Source organism: Lichenostomus cassidix, chromosome 2 (genome assembly GCF_008360975.1).
Source record: "Lichenostomus cassidix isolate B80296 chromosome 2, HeHo_3.0, whole genome shotgun sequence".
NCBI classification, from domain to species: Eukaryota; Metazoa; Chordata; class Aves; order Passeriformes; family Meliphagidae; genus Lichenostomus; species Lichenostomus cassidix.
Window position 1 is genome coordinate 33,457,349 of NC_139482.1, and position 20,549 is coordinate 33,477,897.

Sequence of the window (20,549 nt, forward strand, 5' to 3'; positions counted from 1 at the left end):
AAGCGGAGGGAGGAAGAGAGATGCTCTCTTTGGGGATGTTTAATCACTGTTCAGATCTAGGAATGGGCAAAGCTTCTGCCTTGCAGTACGCCATGTTGAAGCTATTCCCTGAGGAAAAAAATTTCTTTTTGGGGGTGCGGGGGTGGGAAGGAGGCCGAAGGGAGGAGGGAGGAGGATAGACCTAATGAACATTAGCATTTCGTACCCTAGTTCATGAATCAACTGCATTCAAGGGGGAGGGGGTCCAGCGGGCAGGGAAAAGCTTCACGGCGCGGCCAAAACACCCGCGGCCGGAGCTCTGCAGACGCTGCCGGGCGCATCGGCCCGTCCCGGCGCCCACCGCCCCACGCTCCCCCCGGCCCGCGAGGAAAAACCACCCTGTGGTTCCCTCCCCCTCTTCCCTTTGGACTCCTTTACCGGCCGAGAACGCGCAAGGACATCTCTTCAAATCCTCATGAAAGTGGATTGAAACCCATCAAAATGTTATGAACGGCGAGAAACGGCCTTTTAGCGTCTGCCAATATTTTTTTTTTGTATTAAACGCTGTCTTGATTTTATTGCTAATTCTGCCCACGGAGAATGCTGAAATGCACCAGGAATGGGATTTTATTTACGCCGTAGATATTTTAAAAATAACTTTAATTTACAGGCTAAAGGCCGAGATTCTTACCCTTTCTCTCAGACTCATACATATATATGTAAAGTAGTTGTTCTGGAACCAACGGGCGATATTCTGAACATTTCAGTATTGAAAACCACATTTTTTTCCTTTTTGTTTTAGAGGCCATTCCGGGGTATTTAAACGGGAATCTTTCTGAGGAAAAGGCAGCCGGAAAAAAAATAGCTTTAGAGTTATACTTATTCTTTTTTTCGGAAATACTCTCCTGTCAAGGTTTATTTCCCATAGCAAACCACCTTTGCTACTGCCAAGTGCTCTAGGCGGGGATAGATTAAATACCAGATTATTCTCTGGGTGGGAAAAAAATATAACATTTGTTATACCTGTCTGTCTGCGTCAAAGACTTAAGGACACTTTTTGCCCATGGGAAAACTGAGGGACCCACGACGCCAAGAATTAGGCGATTATAAACTAACATTTCCATACACAGGGAATTAAAATGTACGTATCTGAATCCAAGATTTACAGTGAACTACGCGAAGATTGAAATGAAATTGAACTTCTTTTTTTTGTCTTTAATCATATTGTGTGTTTTACACTAGGAATGAAACTCTGCTCTGATGTTAGTGCTCCAATAAATACATTAAACATACAGTAATAACTTGCTCCCTCTATCCCTTGTGTCTCTCTCCACATCTGCTAAAATACCATACCTAATATTTTTGATTCAAGGGAAGTTGAGAAAATAAAGACTGTACTATGTTTACATAGGTTTTGTTTTTTAATTTTGTGTTTGTTTTCCTTCCAAATCTTTCTTCCGGCACATTTTTTTAACGTGCGCAAATAAAACTCCTTGCACATGTAACTCCACACAGCAATCCAGGCACAGTAAGTTCCCCCCAACCATTTTAAAACATTCTCTGCGAGGCGGGGAATATAAATAATAATTTTCTCTGAATCCCGTGCAGGGACGGAAGCCGTGAATTAATGTATCACATTGCTTAATTATTTTCGTTGGTGATATATTTACTTGTAAAACGTATTAGGGATGTATTTTAGGACTCTGGCGGCAGATTGGTGAGAGGAGAATATGTAGTACAACAGCAATTTGTACTTGAAAATGTATGTGCCAACAGCTTTTGGACGGTAAATGAAGGTAATAAATAACATGAACACACACACACCTACATGCCCGCTCTCCCCCGCGCTCCGAGGCCACATCTCCCCGGCAAAGGGATGGAGGGATGGAGGCGCGGAGGGCTGCGTGGGTGCAGCCGTGGGTAGGCAGACACGCGAGACGACCGAAGCGAGGACGGGAGTGCACGCGAAGCCCGCGGAGAGTGAATGTTTCGCGACTCGGGAAACCGCAGACACCACAGTCTCGGTGCCCTGAGTCGCCGCACGACCGCGAAGTGCTCCGCCGGGCACCCCCGCTGCCCTCAGTCCCCTCTTCACGCCCTGGAGAGCGAGGCACGGAGCTCCCTGCCTTTACTCACCTGACCCAGCCACTCGCACCGTGGGATGTTTCTCGAGAGGCTCCTCGAGCCGGTCCCGACGAGGAGGCAGCGGCTCGGCCAGGAGCGGCCTCCCCCCGAGACCGGGGGCGAAGCCTCCGCCGCGGCCGCCGCACGCCCGGGGGTTTGGGGGAGACACCCCGGTGGGGTGGGGGCGCTCCGCCGCTGGCCTGGGGTCCTGCTGCCCTGGCGGGGACTCTCCGCTACAGGGCCGCAAAACATGACCTGCTCGTCCTGCTGAAGCCTACGAGAGCCTCGGAGCCTCGACGCTGACTTACATGGTAACAGGGGTCTGATCCAAAATGTCACCTTACTCCTGCCAGCTATCGCGAGTCAAACGCTCCCTTTTTACCCTGTGAAATATATATGCGGCTGAGCTATTTGAACAGTAGTGGGAATTTAAATTCGCTAATCCACAGTCAGTCTTGAAATGCTTAGCTGATTTGAACGGTAGGTAGTTCAGTGTGAAAAAGTAATCTTCAAAAGCTAGCGCCGATTAAAATGTACCTTAAAAAAAAAAAAAGCTGCAATTATACTAATGTCGGCCATGTTCTTATTGTGGGCTTCTTTCAAGGCGTCCCTAAATTATACCGCTCTGGGGCATGGTCTGAAAATAGAAGATCCTGGCTAAGGTAGGCAGGATTCAGTCCTCTGTATCGCCCCCAACTCAGACCTGCAGTACATATAATTTGCGGCGTCTCATGCAATAATTACACAGGCTGCGAAATTATACAGGTTGCGAAATATAACGGAATAAACAAAATTATTCACTCGGAGCAAGAACAAGTGTAATTCACTAGTGGCTTTCTTAAGGCAATTTCGCTCCTTCAGGAGAAAGCGTCGCAAGAAGACGGTGGAAAGGCGTCTGTCCCGTGCCTGAAGCCGAGGCAGACAGCCTCTGGACAGCAGGTAGGGCCGGTGGGAGACAGGTCCCCGTCACCAGCCCACAGCTCCAGACCTCCTAGCGGGGTTCAACAGCGAGGAGAGGCTGCTCGCAGCTCCAGCGCGGGAGTTTGGTGTCTGCACCAGCTCCGCTGAAAATCCCAGGCCGCGGGGCTACCGCGGAGATGGTGAAGAGTACTGGCTCCTTAGTGGCTCCCTTCTCCCGTGGACACCCCAAGGCCCTCTCCGCCGTGGATGGGTGGCGTTGCGCCCGCGGATCTTTACCCGTGGTACCCCGCACATTGCCGCAGGCCGCTGGAAGGCCGGGCGCTTGTCACAGTGGGCCGACACGCTGTCACCCCAAAGCACAACCAGAGTGCATGGTCTGCAAACCCCCTGCCAATAATGTGACACTCCCAGACTATTTTCGCATCAGAACAGGATTTCTCGCTCAGAAATTCCCTGACTGGCCTCCGAAGGGATGCATCCGAAATTCCCACGCTCCGCGACCGCGGGTTTCCCGCGGCCTGAGAAACCACAGCGCTTCGCAGCCCGAGAAACCACAGCGGTTCACAGTGCCTGCCCGGCCGCACACGGCGGAAGGCTAAAATCCCGAACGTAGGGCAAAGCCCCCGATACGAAAGCCTCCTGGAAAATAAATCCCTCTCCTGCAGGTAGTTTTCAAGTCAGTTATTACACGAATGCGTTACAGTCAGATCTGAGGGTCGGAAATCGCTCAGCGTTGATCCCTGCAGAGGTGGGTCCTTTTGAATTTCAGAAATGTAAGGCTAGAAGCGCACAGCTAGCGAGGTATATGATACCCTCTAAATGTACCGTAAAGGTTCCCGAATAGCTCTAATTAGAGCTACAGCCCACCGCCGGAGACAAGCGGCTAAACCAAACTTCTCTTTGTGCCGGACCGAAGTCTCCTGCCACTCACTATCCCGGCCGGGCTGCGGCTCCTGGCACCGCACCCGGCATCCCTCAGCAGGGCACGGGCTGAGCTCCGAGGGTCAGCCCCCTCCCAGCCTCGCCGGTGTTCTGTCACTGCCAGAGAGAGAGAGAGCACGCGAAGCACAACCTGCTCCGGGCTCTGCCTTGCACGTCCAGACATACTCGATACGAACGTGACCGTTTGGGGCTGTGGCGGTCCGGGCGCGGGCACGATGCTGCGCGGGCGCGGCCAGGTGCGGACGCCACCCGGTGCTGGCCACGAGGTGGCGCTGTCGGCCCGCGGATGCCGCCGGCGCTCGGAGCTGTCAAAAGTCAAGGTCACAAATCGGCTTTTTTCCCCTCAAGGTCAAGGTTTCGGGCCTTCCCCGTCCTGTCATCGCCACGCAGCCCCCCCAGCTCCTCGTCGAGGCGTCGGCAGGCTGGGCAGCGTGCCCCCATGGCAGGGGCCGGCTGCCGGCCTCCATTTCCCGGCGAGGGCTGCAGCGCTGCGCTTGTATCATCCTGCTCTTCCACCCCCCGGCCCCCAGCGCGGCTGCAAAACCACTGTTTAACATTACCGAAACATTTATAGTTTAGGAACGCTGGTTATCAGGCGTGCCTGCCCGCAGATAAACACCGCCAAGAAAAATAAAACAAAATCCACCGTATATACATGAGCTGCACACTGAAAGACAACAGTATTACAATTCTAAGAACGATACACTATGTTTTTTCTATTGAATGTACGTAGGAATAGAAAAATAAAGAGTATTTCTTTCAGGTTTTATTACAGTGACTATTTTATTAACAGTATTAATACTACTATACTTCTACACATCTTGGGTTTTCATTTTTTCAGTAGAAATATATAAAAAAAGGGTGCATAAGTACATTTTCACAGTGCGCTGATTTTTTTTATTTACAAGATAGCTTCTTATAGTGAATAAAAACAAAATAATGTGCTGGTTGAAATAACTGATTGGATTAAAAGGTGCTGTAAAAAGAATCCCTAAACATTCTACTGCGGCCTCATAACAGACAATAAACAAGGAGAAACAACTAATTACTTATAGATCAAATATAGGTTACATAAAATACTTCTGGGAAAAAATGTATTTCAGTTCAAAGTTCTTGGGTATTTTTTTCCCAGGACATTTTTTTTCAACTGTGAAGAAATGCCAATGTTCAAATATTAAAATTTTCCGGGGACTTAGAATATTAATTCTTGAAGATTATTTCAGGTTTAAAATAGGCAGAGTCCTTTAAAATGTATCTATTGTATGGTATCCGGGAGAAAAAAAAATTAAAAACCCCAAACAAACAAAACCCCCCAGTTTAGATGACAAGAATTCATCTGTGGAAAACAAAAAATAAAACCAAAAGACATCTCCAAGAAAATATTTTCCTTTCTATCCTCACTAATTTGCGATGTTAAAATTTACTATCAATATAGATCCTCCGCAGAACTTCCTTCATTACTGATGTCTCTGAAATCCTTATTCAGTACCTTCGAGGTTTATTATTACTTTTTGACATTAAATGCATTTCTTAAAAACATACAGTAATTGTAATTTTTTTTTCACTATGGTTTACCTGAGCAGTCATTCAACATACAGTTTGGATTGCAATGGAAGAAAACCAGATCATGTGTCCACATCGACCTCCTCACGTTAACCAGCTCTCGCATCGTGGCCACAAAGAGTCTTCTTTCAAATAGTAAGGCCGTAGAAGTATTTACAAGTTTCTCAGAAAATCGTATCTTTATCGAAAGTGTGTCTCTCGGAGCTGGGCATGTGGGCTTTACAGTCTGTCAGTGATACTGGCTGGCTGTTTGGGATTTCAGGAGAACTGTCAGTTTTCACCATTTTGCTACAGCAATATTAAAAAAAAAAAAAAGGAAGAAGAAAAAGAAAGAAAGACTATAATTCCAAAGATACAGATCTCTTGTTCTGAAAGAAGAGGTTCATTGTCTTTTCCCTTTTTAATTATTATTAATAATTACTTTAATCTGAACACACACAAAAAAAGAAGTTCTGAAACTCTTGAATTACTGCTTCTCCATTTTTAATCCATTAACTGGTAGTCTTCAATTTGTTAATCACTTTTTTCTCTTTGACCCTTCTGTTTTGGAACCAGATTGTGACCTGTCTCTCTGATAGATTTGTAGTCGCCGATATCCTCCTCCGCTTGTCTTTGGTTATGAATTTATTTGTAGCATATTCCCTTTCGAGTTCTTTTAACTGGACCTTTGTGTAAGGCACTCGTTTCTTTCTTCCACGTCTGTACGAGTTCGCATCCGAGGGATGAGAAACGACGTCTGGAACAGAAAAATCATGCAGGGAAGCGTTAGAAAATCTCTCGAACCGCTTAGGAAAGACATCTTCAAGTGGTACAAGGGTGAGGGTTAGAGCGCACTCCTCCTCCTGCCCCGCTCCGGTTTAGCTACTAAAGCCCGGCTCAGCACTGGGGATTCCTCTTTCCTTGCCGCCACAGACAGCTTTTAGGCAGGGAAAGGCTCCCTTCTGTCAGTCAGACAAATAATAACAAACCCCATGTAGCCCGGCCAGGGACTCTGGGAAGGATCGAGAGGGGCTGCAGGGATTTACCCAGCTTGCGTGCTTCATGGCCTATGGAAAATAATACCACAGACCTTCCCGCGGCCCTTTTCAGCTGTTTCCTCTCCCGGGGCCGGCGCCGGGGCCGGCCAGGCGAGGCGGGATGTGCCGCGGGCCGGCGGGGGGCAGGGGGCGGCACCGGTGCCGTTCCAGCGGCGCTGGGGCATGTGTGGACCGGGGCGGGATGGGACCGGGGCCGGCGGGAGGGACGGCGAACAGTCGACCCGGGGGGTTTATCCCGGAGCCTTGCCGGCGGGATACTCGGGGAGAGGAGAGCGGGGCAGGATGAAAAGAAGGGACAGGGGAAGCCATGCAGGTGTATTACCCGGGAGGGTGGATTTCCAGAGGTGAGGCGGCTGGCTCTGCTCCTTAGGGCAGTACACTTGTCCGTTCCACCCGTTCGTGATGGCCCAAGGCTGGTAGCTGTCCATGGGGAGGAGGGGGTCGTGGCGCGGCTCGCCGGGGCCGCCGATGGCGGGCACCACGGGCATATCCAGATAACTGGGCACCGGCTGGTAGGGCCCCGCGGCGTAGCCCTGGTAGAAGGCGAACTCTTTGGCCCGCGACGTGAACTCCTCGCCGGAGACCGAGGTGTCCATGTACTTGTCGGCGAAGGTGGAGGCGGGCTGGGCGCAGGACTTGATGGCGTTGTGGTGGGTCATGCGACAGGGGTAGTAGCCGCTGCCGAAGTAGCCGTAGGGCAGCGCGGCGCCGGAGGAGCTCTGCACGGCGGCCGAGCAGGGGCTGCACTGCTTGACAGTGGGCTCTGCCATGCCGGCGGCGGGGGCCTCGCTGGAGGTGTAGGCGGCGGCGCTGGGGGCGGCCAGGGGCGCGGGGTGAGCCATCAGGTTGCGGCAGGGGTTGGCCGCCGCCGCCGCCGCGAAGTTGCTGCCGGCGTGAAACCCGTCCATGTTCTTATTGATCTCATCCAGGCTGTTGTCGTAGAGGAACATGACGGGCTCGATCCAGCGGGGGTGGAGGAGCACGGAGGCTGTCATAGCCCGCTCCGCATTGAGACTAGTGGCTCTTTTTTAAAAGCCCCAAAGACTGAAAAAAGAGATACTCAATCTCCGGACTTGACCAGGGCTGACGCGCCAGCGTCGCGCCAGGCCGGCCCTCATTGGCCCGCCCGCCCCCACGTGATATGCAAAGCAGCTGATAAACATCTGAGGGAATAAAGTGGAGATAATTAAATAACGCAATCAGCGCGCGGGGCTGGGTCCCGGCCCGGGGCGCGGGCACGGGTGCGGGCACGGCGCGGTCCCGCCGCCGCACGGGACGCGGGCGCCGGGGGGAGCCCGCCCGTCCCTCCTCCCTCCCTCCTTTCCTCCCTCCTTCCTCTCTCTGGCCCTCCCTCGCCACCGAGGCGTGAGCTTTTTGGCCCCGTTGTTGCCGCGGCGCACCCCCCGAGGTGCGGGGCTCCCCCTGGCACCCCGCCTGATTGCCCTTGCTCCGCTTTCCTTGAGCCCTCCCAGTCCCGAGCGCCGCGGAAGCCTCGGAGGCCTCCCCTCGTCTCTGGGGGAAGATGAGCCGCACCCCTTCTACCCCCTTCCTCCGCCGGTCTGAGCCGCCGCCTTTCCCCGGGGAGCGCTGGCGGGGCCCCGTCCGGGTGACGCGGAGAGCCCACCGCAAGCTGAGGGAGGAGAATCATTCCCCGGGCGCAGCGCTGGGACACAAGGCTGTCGAAACGGAGCCTCCCGGGGTCTCTTCTGGGTGTTTTCCTCCTTCCTTCCCGCCCGTCGAAAGCCCAAGACCCATCTCGCTCCTCTCGCAACAAAGTCTCAGAAGTCAGATAAGAGGAACAGACCGGGAAATCCCCGTTTTATTTATTATTATCTTTTAGGAAGGGCTTGGGAAGCGGGAGAGTTAACTGGATATTCATCGCGATTCCGCTGTATTATTTGTTGCCTTAATAATAAATCCCTGGGCCTACGATTCGACTTGAACCTTTTTCGGCTATAAAACATCCCGTCGGCTTGTATGGTGTGTGCACGGACCCACGGCGCTTTTTGTCTGTGTGTGTGTGCTGGGAAAACAAAATGGATTAACGGCGAATTTTTTTTTATTTTTTTGGAAGGCCGTACCACTTTGCAAGTAAATGCTCGAAAATAAATACCAAGTGGGTTCTCTTTTCGGGATAGGTTTTCCATAGGGTGAAATAATTTAAATGTTTAATATCCACCCACCTCCCACCGGCGCGGATGCTATCCTCTCTCATGCTTTTCGTGCACAACCTTGAACCCAAAACACTCTACCACCGAGCTATCAATAAACTTGACCTAAAGCAGCGTTCATCTCATCGTTAACAGCGCTGAGCCCTCACGCGTGTGCACAAAACAGCCACAAATGCTCCCATCCTGAAAACTAATTTTTTTCCCCAACTGCGTGTTGCTTTGTTTTGAGTCTGACAGCTCGGCGTATTTATTATCCTATTGTGCTTTCCATTGACGTTGTAGCATTGTTTTGCCCTCATGGCTACAAGCGCAGAGCAATCCCGGGACGTACATTGTTACCGAGCAGGCTTTTCCTTGCCTAGCGCAGAGCTGCCAGCCATGAGAAATAGCTCTTTGGCGCCCAAGAATATTTTTTCAAGGTGCTTTTTCTGTGCCATGAGTTGGGATACCTGAAGTCGCTGTCATCCCCCTGCTAATTTGGCAGCATTTAGCCGCTTTTTTCCTTCACTGTAGCCAGTAAAGTGTTCCCATTTTAACTTCGCATACTCTTTTCCGCATTTTTCCTCATGGCCAGAAGCAAATATTTATTCCAAGCATATTTTCCCTTTTCTTTCAGGCTCCAGTTTTGAAACCTGTGGATTCCCCCAGCCAAACATTGCTTGACTGGCATGAATTGGATCGGTTTGTTTCCCTCTGTTTTCTCGAGGCTGCTTCTGAAAATCGCGTTGCAGGACGAGGGAGGAGAAGAGGGAAGGGGAGGCAGCTCTATGGGGCAGCGCTGTTTTACATACGGGTTAGACACGGCTAGAGGCCAAGGTCAAGTTGAAAGTTGCAGTCTAGCCAATGTGAGAACTGTCATTCACAGCCCGAAGATCTGTCTGATTTGTTAAAAAGCGAGTAGCCATGAGAACACTAATCTCTCCAGCTCCCCTCTACCCCCCTCCCCAGCCCGCCCCCACTCTCCAAACTCCCCTCACCCTCAGCCGCAGAGAGTTTCTCGCTTATCTGCCTCTACTTTTGAAGCTCCTTTCCGCAAGGAGGGAGAAGTCATATGAAACCGTAGCTTTCAGCCACAAGCGCAAACTGTACGGATAGTGTGTGTGGGGTGTCAGGGCGGGGGGCAAGGGGGGTCATCCGGTCTACTGAGTTTTGGTGGTTGTTTTTTTGTTTTGTTTACCCGCTTGGGGCTGTTCCAGCTCTGTGTGCTAAAGGAAAAAGGGGGATTAAATTAGAGAACTAACTTTTCTCCCTTCTCCACATCTCTCACTCTAGAGCTCTAATAATTACGGAAGAAGGCCATACTTTTCACTAATGATAAGAGCAGTCATACAACAGTCCTCTTTCCCTATTTGCCATGATGCGAGGAGGATTTCGGGAATGGAAATGTTTCCTCAAAATAGGCAAAAATGACATCTGCAGGGTGCATATGCACCACCAGAAAAATAGTGTTGTCGGACACGGGACTCCACGCTTTGTTTTGCTTTCCTAAAGTAGATGACTTTTAATAAATTACTGACACCGAGAGAGGAGAAAAGCCCCGTCAACTATTTTTGATGCCCCCGATACCCATTTTTCATTCCTCAGCTATAATTGCTTGCTGCCTTAACGGGTATCTGCCATTAAATATTAGAAAGCAACCGTGAGGACTGAAGGCATCGGGTAGAACAGATGTTCTTCGAAAATCATGGACCCTGTAATGAATACCGGAGATAAAAATATTCCCGTGCCTACCCCCCTTGCATTGAACATATACCATTCCCTACCACTTGTGGAAGACCTTTTACTTTTCACAGTGTAAGTCTTGGGATGAGCTGGATAAATTAACCAAAACTAAGAAGTTTACTTGAAGCCACTGATTGATTTTAACGTCTTTGGAAAACTTACTTGATAATTAAATACTTCCATAAACGCAACAGACAGACCAATCAAAGCTTCTTCCAAATTTTTTTTTTGTCTTTTTCGTGTGAAGTAGAGTACAGCGCATACAAGCATATGGTAGAACCATAGAGATTTCCAGGAGAACTGATGCAAACCTCCGAACTGCTTTGCATTTATATAGAGTGTGAAACAACTTGGAGAGAAATGCATCTGTTGAATCGTTTCCTCTAAAACGAGTATTAATTCCTTGGGGAGTGGGACGATAAACAACCATGATCACTAGGAGGATTTTAAAAGGTCTTGAATCTTTTCACAGGTAGCCACTTTCTAACTGATGGTAGTCACCCATCGCGGTACACAGCCATGCTCATCTCAGGTATTACAAAATGCTTAAGTGGCTTTTTCCCCTCTTGTTGCATCGAGAATGGTCAGACACATTTCACCCACTTCGCAGGTGTAAGCAATAGTGGAATTTGGCCCGTACAAATGCTTTAAAACCGGTCACCGTGTGTGTTCCTGACGCCATGAAGCTAAGGATAGTCTTGCCAGTGAAGACTGCAGCAATTTGGCCTTAAACGTGAAAATATAAATTATTTTTCAAACCTCTTCATGCAACAGGACAATGGCCACTCATTTACTTCTAAAGAGGCCCCTAAGATTTCTCTTAGAGAAACGAGAATTCCTTTAAGTTGAAAGACAAGTTTTGCAAATGCGGAGTTTGTCGGCTCAGTATCTAAAAGGCTTTTCTTCCCCCCAGACCAGTCTTTGTGTGATAACGCACACACACACGCACCCTCCGCAGCCCTGCCGCGGGAATGCCCGACTGAGGAGAACGCTGATTTCTTGTAGGTTAATCACAGTCTATGAATACAGAAAAAACCCCAAAACTAAATAAAAACAAACAACCCAACCCCAAACTGTTGCCCAAAGAAATTCACTCTTACTTTTCCATCCACTGCTTGGAGCTAATTAATAAGCATGAAGGGAAAAAATCGTGTCTGGAAGCTGAAAATATACGTCTGTCATGGAGTTAAATCCCTCTAAACACGCTAAAATATCTTAGCTGATAATGGAGGAGCTAGAGGGTGATCTTAGTCACTAATAATAATCTCCGTCCTGCAGAGCTCAGGATTCTTGGAAGACGCAGGAGTAAAGTGAGAGCAGGAGCAAGAGCCTTAATCGAATTTGATTTTCATGAGCAAATGAAATTTACCTGCCAGAAGGGTAATTTGGAGCAGGACTGTCACCGCTGTTTTCTTCCACAATTTCTAAAGCATCAAGGATTGAGATAAACATTCCTGAGTCAGTTTTAAATACACTTTGTGTTTCAGGATATTCATGTGTTTCTAATGGAAGTAAGCAGCTTTACGAGCGGGTTTCGCAGGACATCTTAACTCTCTCCCTCCCACTGCGTGCTAAGGGGGTGCTGTGATAATTGCAAAATAAGAAGAATTTGTAACAGCAAATGCGAAAGGGGAAGAGTTAGAGAAAGTGTGCGAAGGCGTCCTAAAAATCCTCAGGCGCACACTAGCTAAGTACCTACCTATTTCAGTCGACCCAAACACTCAAACGGCACCTCCTATGAAAAAGGTGTGCTCGAAAACAATGTCACTGCTTTCACCCGAAGTGTGGCACACGGTCTAATCTTAATGGAGCCAGGTCTCAGAAGATCGTTTCATTCCGCGATTTTTTGGGTTTGGTGTCCTGTTTTGTTTTGGTTTTTTTCTTCAATTAAAAAAAATATTTTATTTCAGCTTCAGAAAACACTCTGGAGGTATTTAATGTGATTAGAAATTAGAATGGGAATGATTCTGAAATCTGTCTCGCGGTCAGGGTCTCTTTTCTGATTTGTTTTGCTTTGCTTTACATTTTTTCCGCAGTATTTTCGGGGAGAGGGGGTGTATGCGATAGCTTTCTGTTTATATTTGGCGGGTGAAAGTAGCTGAAGCCTGGCATTAGATGTTAGCAGTCCACAGAAAATATTTTACTTAAACTGCCGTGTAAATGCAGTGATGAGGAGACGTTGCCGGCTCCCTGTCAGCTGCAGGCTGCTCGAACACAGTGATAAAGCCCCCTCTTACAATTGCAATTAATTTTGCCATGCAAACGGAGATGGATTTATTAGACATCAGCTCTGCTCGCTCGCCCAAAGGGTGCCGAGAAAGTTTTTCTTTTTCTCTTACTAAATTCTGATAAGCTAGGAGGCCTGGCTGGCCGTGCAGTAGTTTATCAGGTCGATTCCATCTTCTAGTTGAAAATATTCTATTATGAACGTGTAGTAGCAACAGATAACAAAATGATACTCAAGTTACTCTTCCTTTATTTTGTTTGGTTTATCCCCCTATTTTCAAGATTCAACATTTTGAGGGTAAATTGATTTCTCACCTTATCTACCAGCGGGTCACATTTTTTGGGGGAAAAAAACCGAAAAGAAAAGAAAGGCAGGGTACAGTAAGCTACAATAACGTATCCTCTCTATTTCTGCTGGGAGCTTGTAATAATTGCTACCACATGATCACATGGTGTATTGTTGCAGCCTGATTACAATTAAACTTATCCCTCCACCTTTTTCATTAGGGGAAGGAAAAAAAACCTTCTTCCTGAGCTTCAGGCCCATTTTGTGCTGTTTTATTTCCCTTTGAAAAGCTGTCGGAGAGAAGCCGAAGTCTCTCTTTCCTTTACAATGCGAGAGAAAGCGTTTCCAAAAAGCCCTTTGCACCATAACTTTCTTGTAATAGCGTGACATTTACACATTAGGTCCGACCAGGGGGGCTCAGGGACAGGAGTGGACGCTGCTGCTCTCTGCAAGAAGTTGCACAGTTTTTATTTATTTATTTTTTCCACGCTGAACCCAAAGCCGTATCTTCACCTAGGGAGGGAAACAATGAGGCTCTCCGTGTTAAAGATGTCCGTGCGCGGTATCTAGAGAAAAAAAAAAAAAAACAAGGGAGAGAGAGAAAAAAAATCTTACAGGAAACATTGGACATGTTTGCCTTTACTGGAAGACAGCTGTTTGAGTACATTCTTCAAGAGGGTTTTTTGGTTCCCTTTTCAGAAGTGGTTTTAGTGATTAAAACATTGACTGGATGGAGGCAGTTTATCTCTAATGTCTGGCTCTGTCTAACAGCTCTTTTTCCTCACTTTTCCAACCTTTTGCTCCGTTGAGACTGTACGTATCCGGGGCGGTAATCGCGGCTGTCTTAAGAAATATCTTAAGAGGTATGGGACTCACAGCACTGAGGGGAGGATGTCTCTAGCTGTAAGGTACCTGAGCCACGAGTGGAAATTTTGCCCGCGAAGAGGGGGAAAACCCCCCAACACCAACAACCCAAACCAAAACACACAGGATCTGGCAACCCCCTACAGCTCTGTCAAACGTGGTGGAGAGGGGAGGGAGCGAGCACTGGAGAGGTCCTGGGGCTGCCGTCCGGTTTCCCTCTGGCTCCTCCAGCAGGCCGGGTGGCTGCAGGACTGGCTCGGGGCTGGCCCTGCCCTCAGCCCGTGGCCCCGCAGGCAAGGCCCCTGCCGGCTCTTCCACGCCCGCCCGGCGCTGGGCTGCGGCTCGGTGGCCGCCCAGAGACACACACACACACCTGTGCCCGGCGAGAGGCTGGGCTGCGGGCTCCTGCTAGCGGGTAGCCCTGCGGCCCCGCCTGGGGACCTCTTCAGCACTCCTTCCACCCCCTCGGGCACGGACGGGGCTGGTTTTTTGGCCGTTTGTATTTCTCTGCTCTGCGGGCGCATTAAGGGGCTTCTGGCGGCAGTGGGTGAGAAGGGAGGTGCGTGGCGGTCAGTGCCGTGGGGAATCGCGCACCCACAGACAGCAGGCGAGCACACCTGGAACGAGTGCTGGGTGCCCTCGCCCTGGCTGGTGTGTCTGTGTGACCGCACACGTGCCTCTCGCCCTGTCACACGCTATGCTCATCCCCCCGCTCGGAGTCTTGCTGGAGCAAGGAGGGGAGCGGGGCATCCTCTCCCACCCCTAAGCGCATCCCACCTCTGGCTTGGAGAGAGCCTTCTTCTTGCGTGGGTGGGACCCCGCAGGGACAGCCCTGGGGACATGTTTCACAAAAAGCAACGCACCATCTGCACGGATCTGTGATCACTTTCGAGCAGAAAGAGGCAGCTGGATTCGGCTGAGAATTCAGCACTGCTTAAATGACTTTTGTCCATGTCGTGGGTGCTCCCAGGACCAACCAACCACCTCCCAGCAGAACGCTACTCGACACCGCGATATGATCCCGTGTGCTCTGATTAGCTTTACATTTCACCAAGCACACGCATTTTTGCTAAAAGTTTATTTGGTGAAATCTCAGTCAACCCGGGTTCTAGAAAATGCTTTCTAGCGCCTAGAATATATTTCTCAGGTATATATAATACGTGCTGTCTTTAATGACAAAAGACATTTGCTACTCTTCATGTTAGATGGAACTAATGACTTTCTATCCATACCGTGAACACATTTTCTAAATAGGAATTATACAGTGTTTTCCTTTAAACATAACACCAGCCAAATGCAGACTAGTCGATAACTTGCATCTCTGGATAAGCATATTACTCCCTTTTTGCTGAATCATGAATTTTTCCAAAGCTTATTGTATTTTATGTCTTCTTTAGATAAGCAGTTACATATGTGACTCTGTTGAAGGCTAAATCCCATTCTTACATACGCGACAGCTGACTATACTTCCATGATGTTATTTACTCTGGAATCAGCTAAAAACTGAGACTCGTGGCTCACCAGGAAAGGCGGGAGCGGAGTCAGACCCTAATTAACCCGCACACAGCGGACTCCAGCGGTTCGCATCTGCCCACGCCTGGTCTTAGATGTTTTCATCTGGTGTTCGGACTTCATCTGCTTGAGCGCGCCGGGCTGGAGCTCTTGAGGATGGCCGTCAGCCAGACCACCGGCACCGTTCGGCATTGCCCCTTGAGCCCCCAAATTCACGCGTGGCTGTGGATGTGGGGGTACAGACTCTTCCACCCTCTCCATGGGCAGAGGGACGGGGGAAGAGCGGGGTGGTTCCAGCCCAGCAAAAGCAATCCTGTTGCAATCCTGGGAGCCTTCGGAGAGATACCCGGGGAGAAGGAGCCAGGCTGGTGCCAAGGGACTGGAGCGGAGCTGAGGGCACACGCCAAGGTTCCCACGCTCCGAAGACAATTCGCAAAGTCCCGGGAGTCAAAGTATATTTAGTCCAATAATGGCACAGAGAAAAGGGAGTGGTTTCATAACAACCCCTCTGACATGCAAAATAATGAGCGGCTGAACAATAAAGGTTAGTCTCTAGCCAACCATGCCCCCTGGTCTTCTAGGGCAGATACCTAAAGGAAGAAATTCCCCCGTCCCCTCGCACGCAACCCGAAGCCATTTTCCTGCAGATGTAGCTGCCCTGGTGCCAATGAGCCAATATCCTCTCTCGGAGCCTCTTCCTTCCCATTGTGGGGAAGATAGTCGCTGCCTGCCAGCAATTACCAATTGTCATCCACTTTCACAAGACCATATTTCTTTGCAATTTCTCTTGATGCGTGTGGGGACTATGCCAAATCTTCTGTCATCTCCCGGCTCTGCCCGCTGCCACATCGCCCTCCTAAAAAGAAAAAGTAAAAAAAAAAAAAAAAGGGACAAGAAGAACCTGACCCCCCTATTCCCCCCCCCAAAACAGCTGGGTGTAACACAAAGCTACATATCATACGTCATGTTGCAAAGGAAACACAAGGGCTGGTGTGCCTTTGCTCACAGAGCTATCTATTATCTGCCAAACGCTGTTTCTCGCTGTTGCCAGGTAGGGGTTCTACCTGGAGAAGTCCATCACGTCGTGTGGACGCTGATTCTGTCTGAAACCTGTGTATGCAGACATGATAAACTGGACAGGTTCAGCAGATCCCACTTGTGTAGGGACCAGAGGAATGGGGGCACATCCCACTGCTCTGGCCCGGCAGCCCACCTGCTGCTGGGGGAACACTGCAGCTCCCAAATCCGTCAGGAAGTTTTACCACAGGAATAATGTTACTGCGAGCTGAAGAAGGCATGAACATACACGACATCACCACTTTGTATGAAGTAAATATTTGGCAAATAAAGGAGAAGGAGCTTGTTTGACCTATTAATTTTAGCGGGATTCTGGAGGGAGAGGGGTTCTCCCTCTCTCTCTCTCTGGAGGGAAAGGGGTTCTGTGACTACTCTGTCAGTCACTAAAAAGTCAGAAGTTTATGTTGAGGTTCATAGGAAGTTTGGACAGTGCCTAACTAAACAAGCAATCGTAATTTCATAATTAGCTTTCAATCAAGGTCTTATATTCAGTAGGTGGAACTGCCATGGCAAGCTGGAAAAAAAAATCTTGCTTCTCCAGAAAGGAGAAATTATATACATAGTATCCCAAACAGAGAGTTAAGATTAAATTGCATTTATCGGGGGGTTGTGTGTGTTATGGATTGTACTACCCTTTTTAACAATAACCACAGGATCGAAACCTTAAAAACTGTGAGCAAGAATATCCTAGCTGACATAAAAGTTGCCTGTATATAAAAAGAGAATCCCATATAACTCTACAGCGGAAATCAGTTAGCAAGTATCTTCTGCCCGTTTTCAAACATCAAATGTTCTTGCCATATGTCCGTTCTTATTTGTATACCAGCTAAGAAACCTGAAACGTATATATGGGATATTAAAACAAAACATGAAAGATTTTCGCAGAAATATGTGAGAGGGGTATGTAGGTCTGAGGCGGGGGTTGAAGGAAGTAAAAACTCAAGTGATGCTATTGCCAAAAACTTTAATATTGAACAACACAGCTGAAGCTTTTATCACGGTACGAAATTTACAGCCTAATAATTCAAACCTGTGTGCGCATAGCAAGATGTCTCTTTGCCTTGCTGGGTATCCAAAGAGGCAGAATTGCTTCCGAGGTGAGGAGCATTCCTGCAAGCCAGGGGAGTCTTTGGGAATGGCAGGTGACTGGAAACTTGGGGAGAGGGAAAGGGTGAAGGAAAGAACAGAAAAAAAGGTTATGGAAGATGTGGGCTTTTTAGGATCAGAAGAGTTTTCTAATACATATGAAATAAAGGTGGAAATAAAAATGCGGCTTCTGTAGAGTCACTAAAGGAACAAAACGAGAAGAAAAACCTTATCTGGTAAAAGGAAACCCAGAGAAAAACGTGTGGGCTGGAAGAACAGTAGTTTAAGCATTCACAAGTAGGAGATTTCAGAGCATCCTCCTATTTTGGGTAGATGATATGACTTTCCACATCTCAGCTGCAACGTGATTAGGTACCAACTAAGATGCTGGAGTGACCTAAACTCCTTGGAAAAAAGAAGGAAGATGGGACAGACGAAGAACATCCAGTTAAGAAAATATCCACCCAACTTTCTGCAAAATAGGAGCAATCCTGGCACTATGTCTCACTGCAGCTTGGAAACGTCTGTCGTGCACAAAGAGAAGCCACCTGTTAGACAGGGACTTCTGTTAGACAGGGACTGTTAGACAGTATGGAACCTCCGGTCACAGAATGATCGGTCGCTACAGCGCCGGTACATGTTTTAAAATTCAAGGTCAACGCCTCTCCCTCGCCTCTCCCACCTTCCCCGGATACTCCGTCCTCTTCCCGCGGCGTAAATGAAAACATGACTTTCTGCCATGGCATTGGGGAAGCCTGGAGCCGAGCTCTACGTGCGCTTTACCCATCCCCCCTCCTGTCGTTCCTGCCTACCCCTGCTGAGATCTGTGACCCAGAAAGGTGCAAAAAGAGTTTCGGGTAAGCTCGGGTGTCCGCCGTCCCGCCGGAGCCGCGGGTCTCGGTGCCCCGCGTGTCCCGGCTTGCTCGGGTGGCCCCGCCGGGGGCCGGGGCAAGCTCCCGTCCCCTGCTGACGATAACCATCAGGGATTTGCAAGTGTAAACAGAGCCCCGGAGGCTGCGGGGGGTGGGTACGCTCGCTCGGGTTTGGAGCACCGCCCGTGCCAAAGGGAGCGAGGCACCGGGCGGAGCAGCACGGCAGGTTGTGGGGTCGCCCCTGTGGGGCTGAAATCAGTCGGGGGCAGGTCTCGCCGGAGCGGGACCCGGGCGGGGCCGGACTGGCACTGGGAGCCTCCAATAGGGGCTAGCGGGGGCCGCGCCGCGGGGCGCCGCCATCGCCACTCGGCGCTCCGGTGCGGCGGCCCGGCGGGCGGCACGGCGGTGCTCCGGTAGCAGCGCTCCGCGGCCGCCCGGGCAGAGCAGCGGAGAGGACAGGAGGGCAGCGCTGACTCCGAGGAGCCGGGGTAAGCTCCTTCCTGCGGGGTGGAGGGGTCGGGCTGTAATGGCGAGGCTTTCCCACTAGATGTCTGCACAGCTAATGATAGGCGAAAGCTCCGTCCTTTCCCGGGTGTATCCCCCAGAGCCCGACCCTCCAGCCTCTTTCAAGTCTGCCATCCCGCTGAGAAATTAAATCCTTTTACCCCCCCTACCATCCCAGGTTTTGTTTCTTTTCCCCTCTTTGTTTCTTTTTTTCTTTCAAGAGTGTGCTGGAGTTTTAGCTAGAATAAAATACGGATTTCTCCGTAGAGGAAGCTCTCTGATCTGCGACTCATGCTATTGGAATCCTTTTATGACCTTTGATGTGTTTAAATAACATGGTAAAACTGTGCACACACCTCGGATTAAACTTTAATCATCCCAAGTCAAGGACATCCAGGTGGTAAATTACTTTACTTTGACATTTCTAGTTTAGAACAATATATGATCCCAGTAGCAAGTCAGAGAGACGTTTCCAGTCTTCTCATCCTTAGAAGCACAAATATACTTTACCTACAGATATCAAAAACTCGTCCTCCTGTTACATTATCAAAAAAAAAAAAAAAAAAAAAAGAAAAATAAAATAAAAAAAAAAAAAAAGAGAGAGAGAAGAAGAAGAAAAGCGGAGCCAAAAATCAAGGCTTCTGAGATTCTAGTTCTATTAGGTACCTCCAGACTTCCCACACGACTGGGAAAATGCTCCTCACTATTAAGCACCGCTCTACCTCTCCTGGAATATGTGTGTGCATAACGTGCCATACAGGAATTTAAACAAGTTTTATACATATATTTGTCTGCATGTTCCCTTTCTTCGAATAGTGATGTTATAATAGATTGCTTTAAAAAAATAAAGTAATCTGCAGACTTTCTCTTTGGTCTTGGTGCAGCGTGAGAACCCAAAATGAGTTTGATTCATCATGAACAAAATATTCAAACAAATAATGTAAATATATTCAAGAGAAATGCGGAACCCTTTAATTTGTTCACTGATGGCACCTGGGTTTAAATCAGACAAATTCGGGTGAACATGTACAAAAGAGAGAAATTTGTGGGCCTTTTTATTATCAATCAAAATTAGTGACACTAAATTTTGCCTTGATTTTTAAGAAAGGATCCCTGGTCAGCCTCAGCCTATGCTCGACTTGGAAGCTGTGGAGCACAGGGACCTAAAGCCAAGCCTTTCGCATGGAGTTTTAGGTCCTGAACTCAGTCATAGGAAAGGCCTAAGCATGGGAAATCCCACACGCCTTTGGTTATTCCCTTTCATCTCCGCTTTGACCCGCTGAGACTTTACACACACTCCTAAGAAAATTAAAATATGGCTAAATATGAGATAAATTTTAAGGGAAAACTAGCAAGAGGGAGGTGGGTCTGTGCAGCTCGTTTTGAGGGGTGTGTTTAGAAATACACAAGTCTAGCTAGGTAGTCCAGTATCGTGGAGGAATAGGTGGCATTTTAACTCTACTCGGGAGCCGGAGCAAGTACAATTCCTCGCGAACAAAATGCCCCCGACATTTATAGCATAAAAACCATGACGGTGAACGGACGGTCAGCCCTGGAGGAATGACAGGAGGGAACCGAAGAGTATCGACACCTTCCTCCCGGGGTCTGCCCCAGCCCTGTGGCGGTGGAGGATGCCAACTCCCCCCCCCACTGCTCCCTGAGA

At 49.0% G+C, this 20,549-nt stretch overlaps 2 protein-coding genes across 3 annotated transcripts in view; both read right to left on the reverse strand.

The window, feature by feature from the left end:
- HOXA5 (homeobox A5) overlaps positions 1 to 20,549 on the reverse strand; it is a 315,710-nt gene that overhangs the window by 53,989 nt on the left and 241,172 nt on the right. The window lies entirely within an intron of this gene.
- On the reverse strand, positions 4,718 to 7,674 carry HOXA13 (homeobox A13). Of its 2 annotated transcripts, XR_014849789.1 has the most exons (3): positions 6,889 to 7,674; positions 5,967 to 6,265; positions 4,718 to 5,817 (listed from the first exon to the last, which is right to left on the reverse strand). XR_014849789.1 is itself a non-coding variant. In XM_085050980.1 (2 exons), exons 1-2 carry the CDS (start codon positions 7,559 to 7,561, stop codon positions 6,021 to 6,023), a joined length of 918 nt encoding a protein of 305 aa, XP_084907106.1. In that variant the 5' UTR covers positions 7,562 to 7,674; the 3' UTR covers positions 4,718 to 6,020. The 2 variants fall into 2 exon arrangements, 1 of the variants encoding a protein (XP_084907106.1); XM_085050980.1 differs by having other exon boundaries at positions 4,718 to 6,265.

What these genes read in the sequence shown, in the direction of transcription:
- HOXA13 (XM_085050980.1), bottom strand. Translation starts at nt 7,561, where the DNA reads ATGACAGCCTCCGTGCTCCTCCACCCCCGCTGGATCGAGCCCGTCATG. An exon ending in CTGGAAATCCACCCTCCCGG is followed by an intron (nt 6,266 to 6,888) that starts GTAATACACCTG and finishes TTTCTGTTCCAG; the next exon opens with ACGTCGTTTCTCATCCCTCG.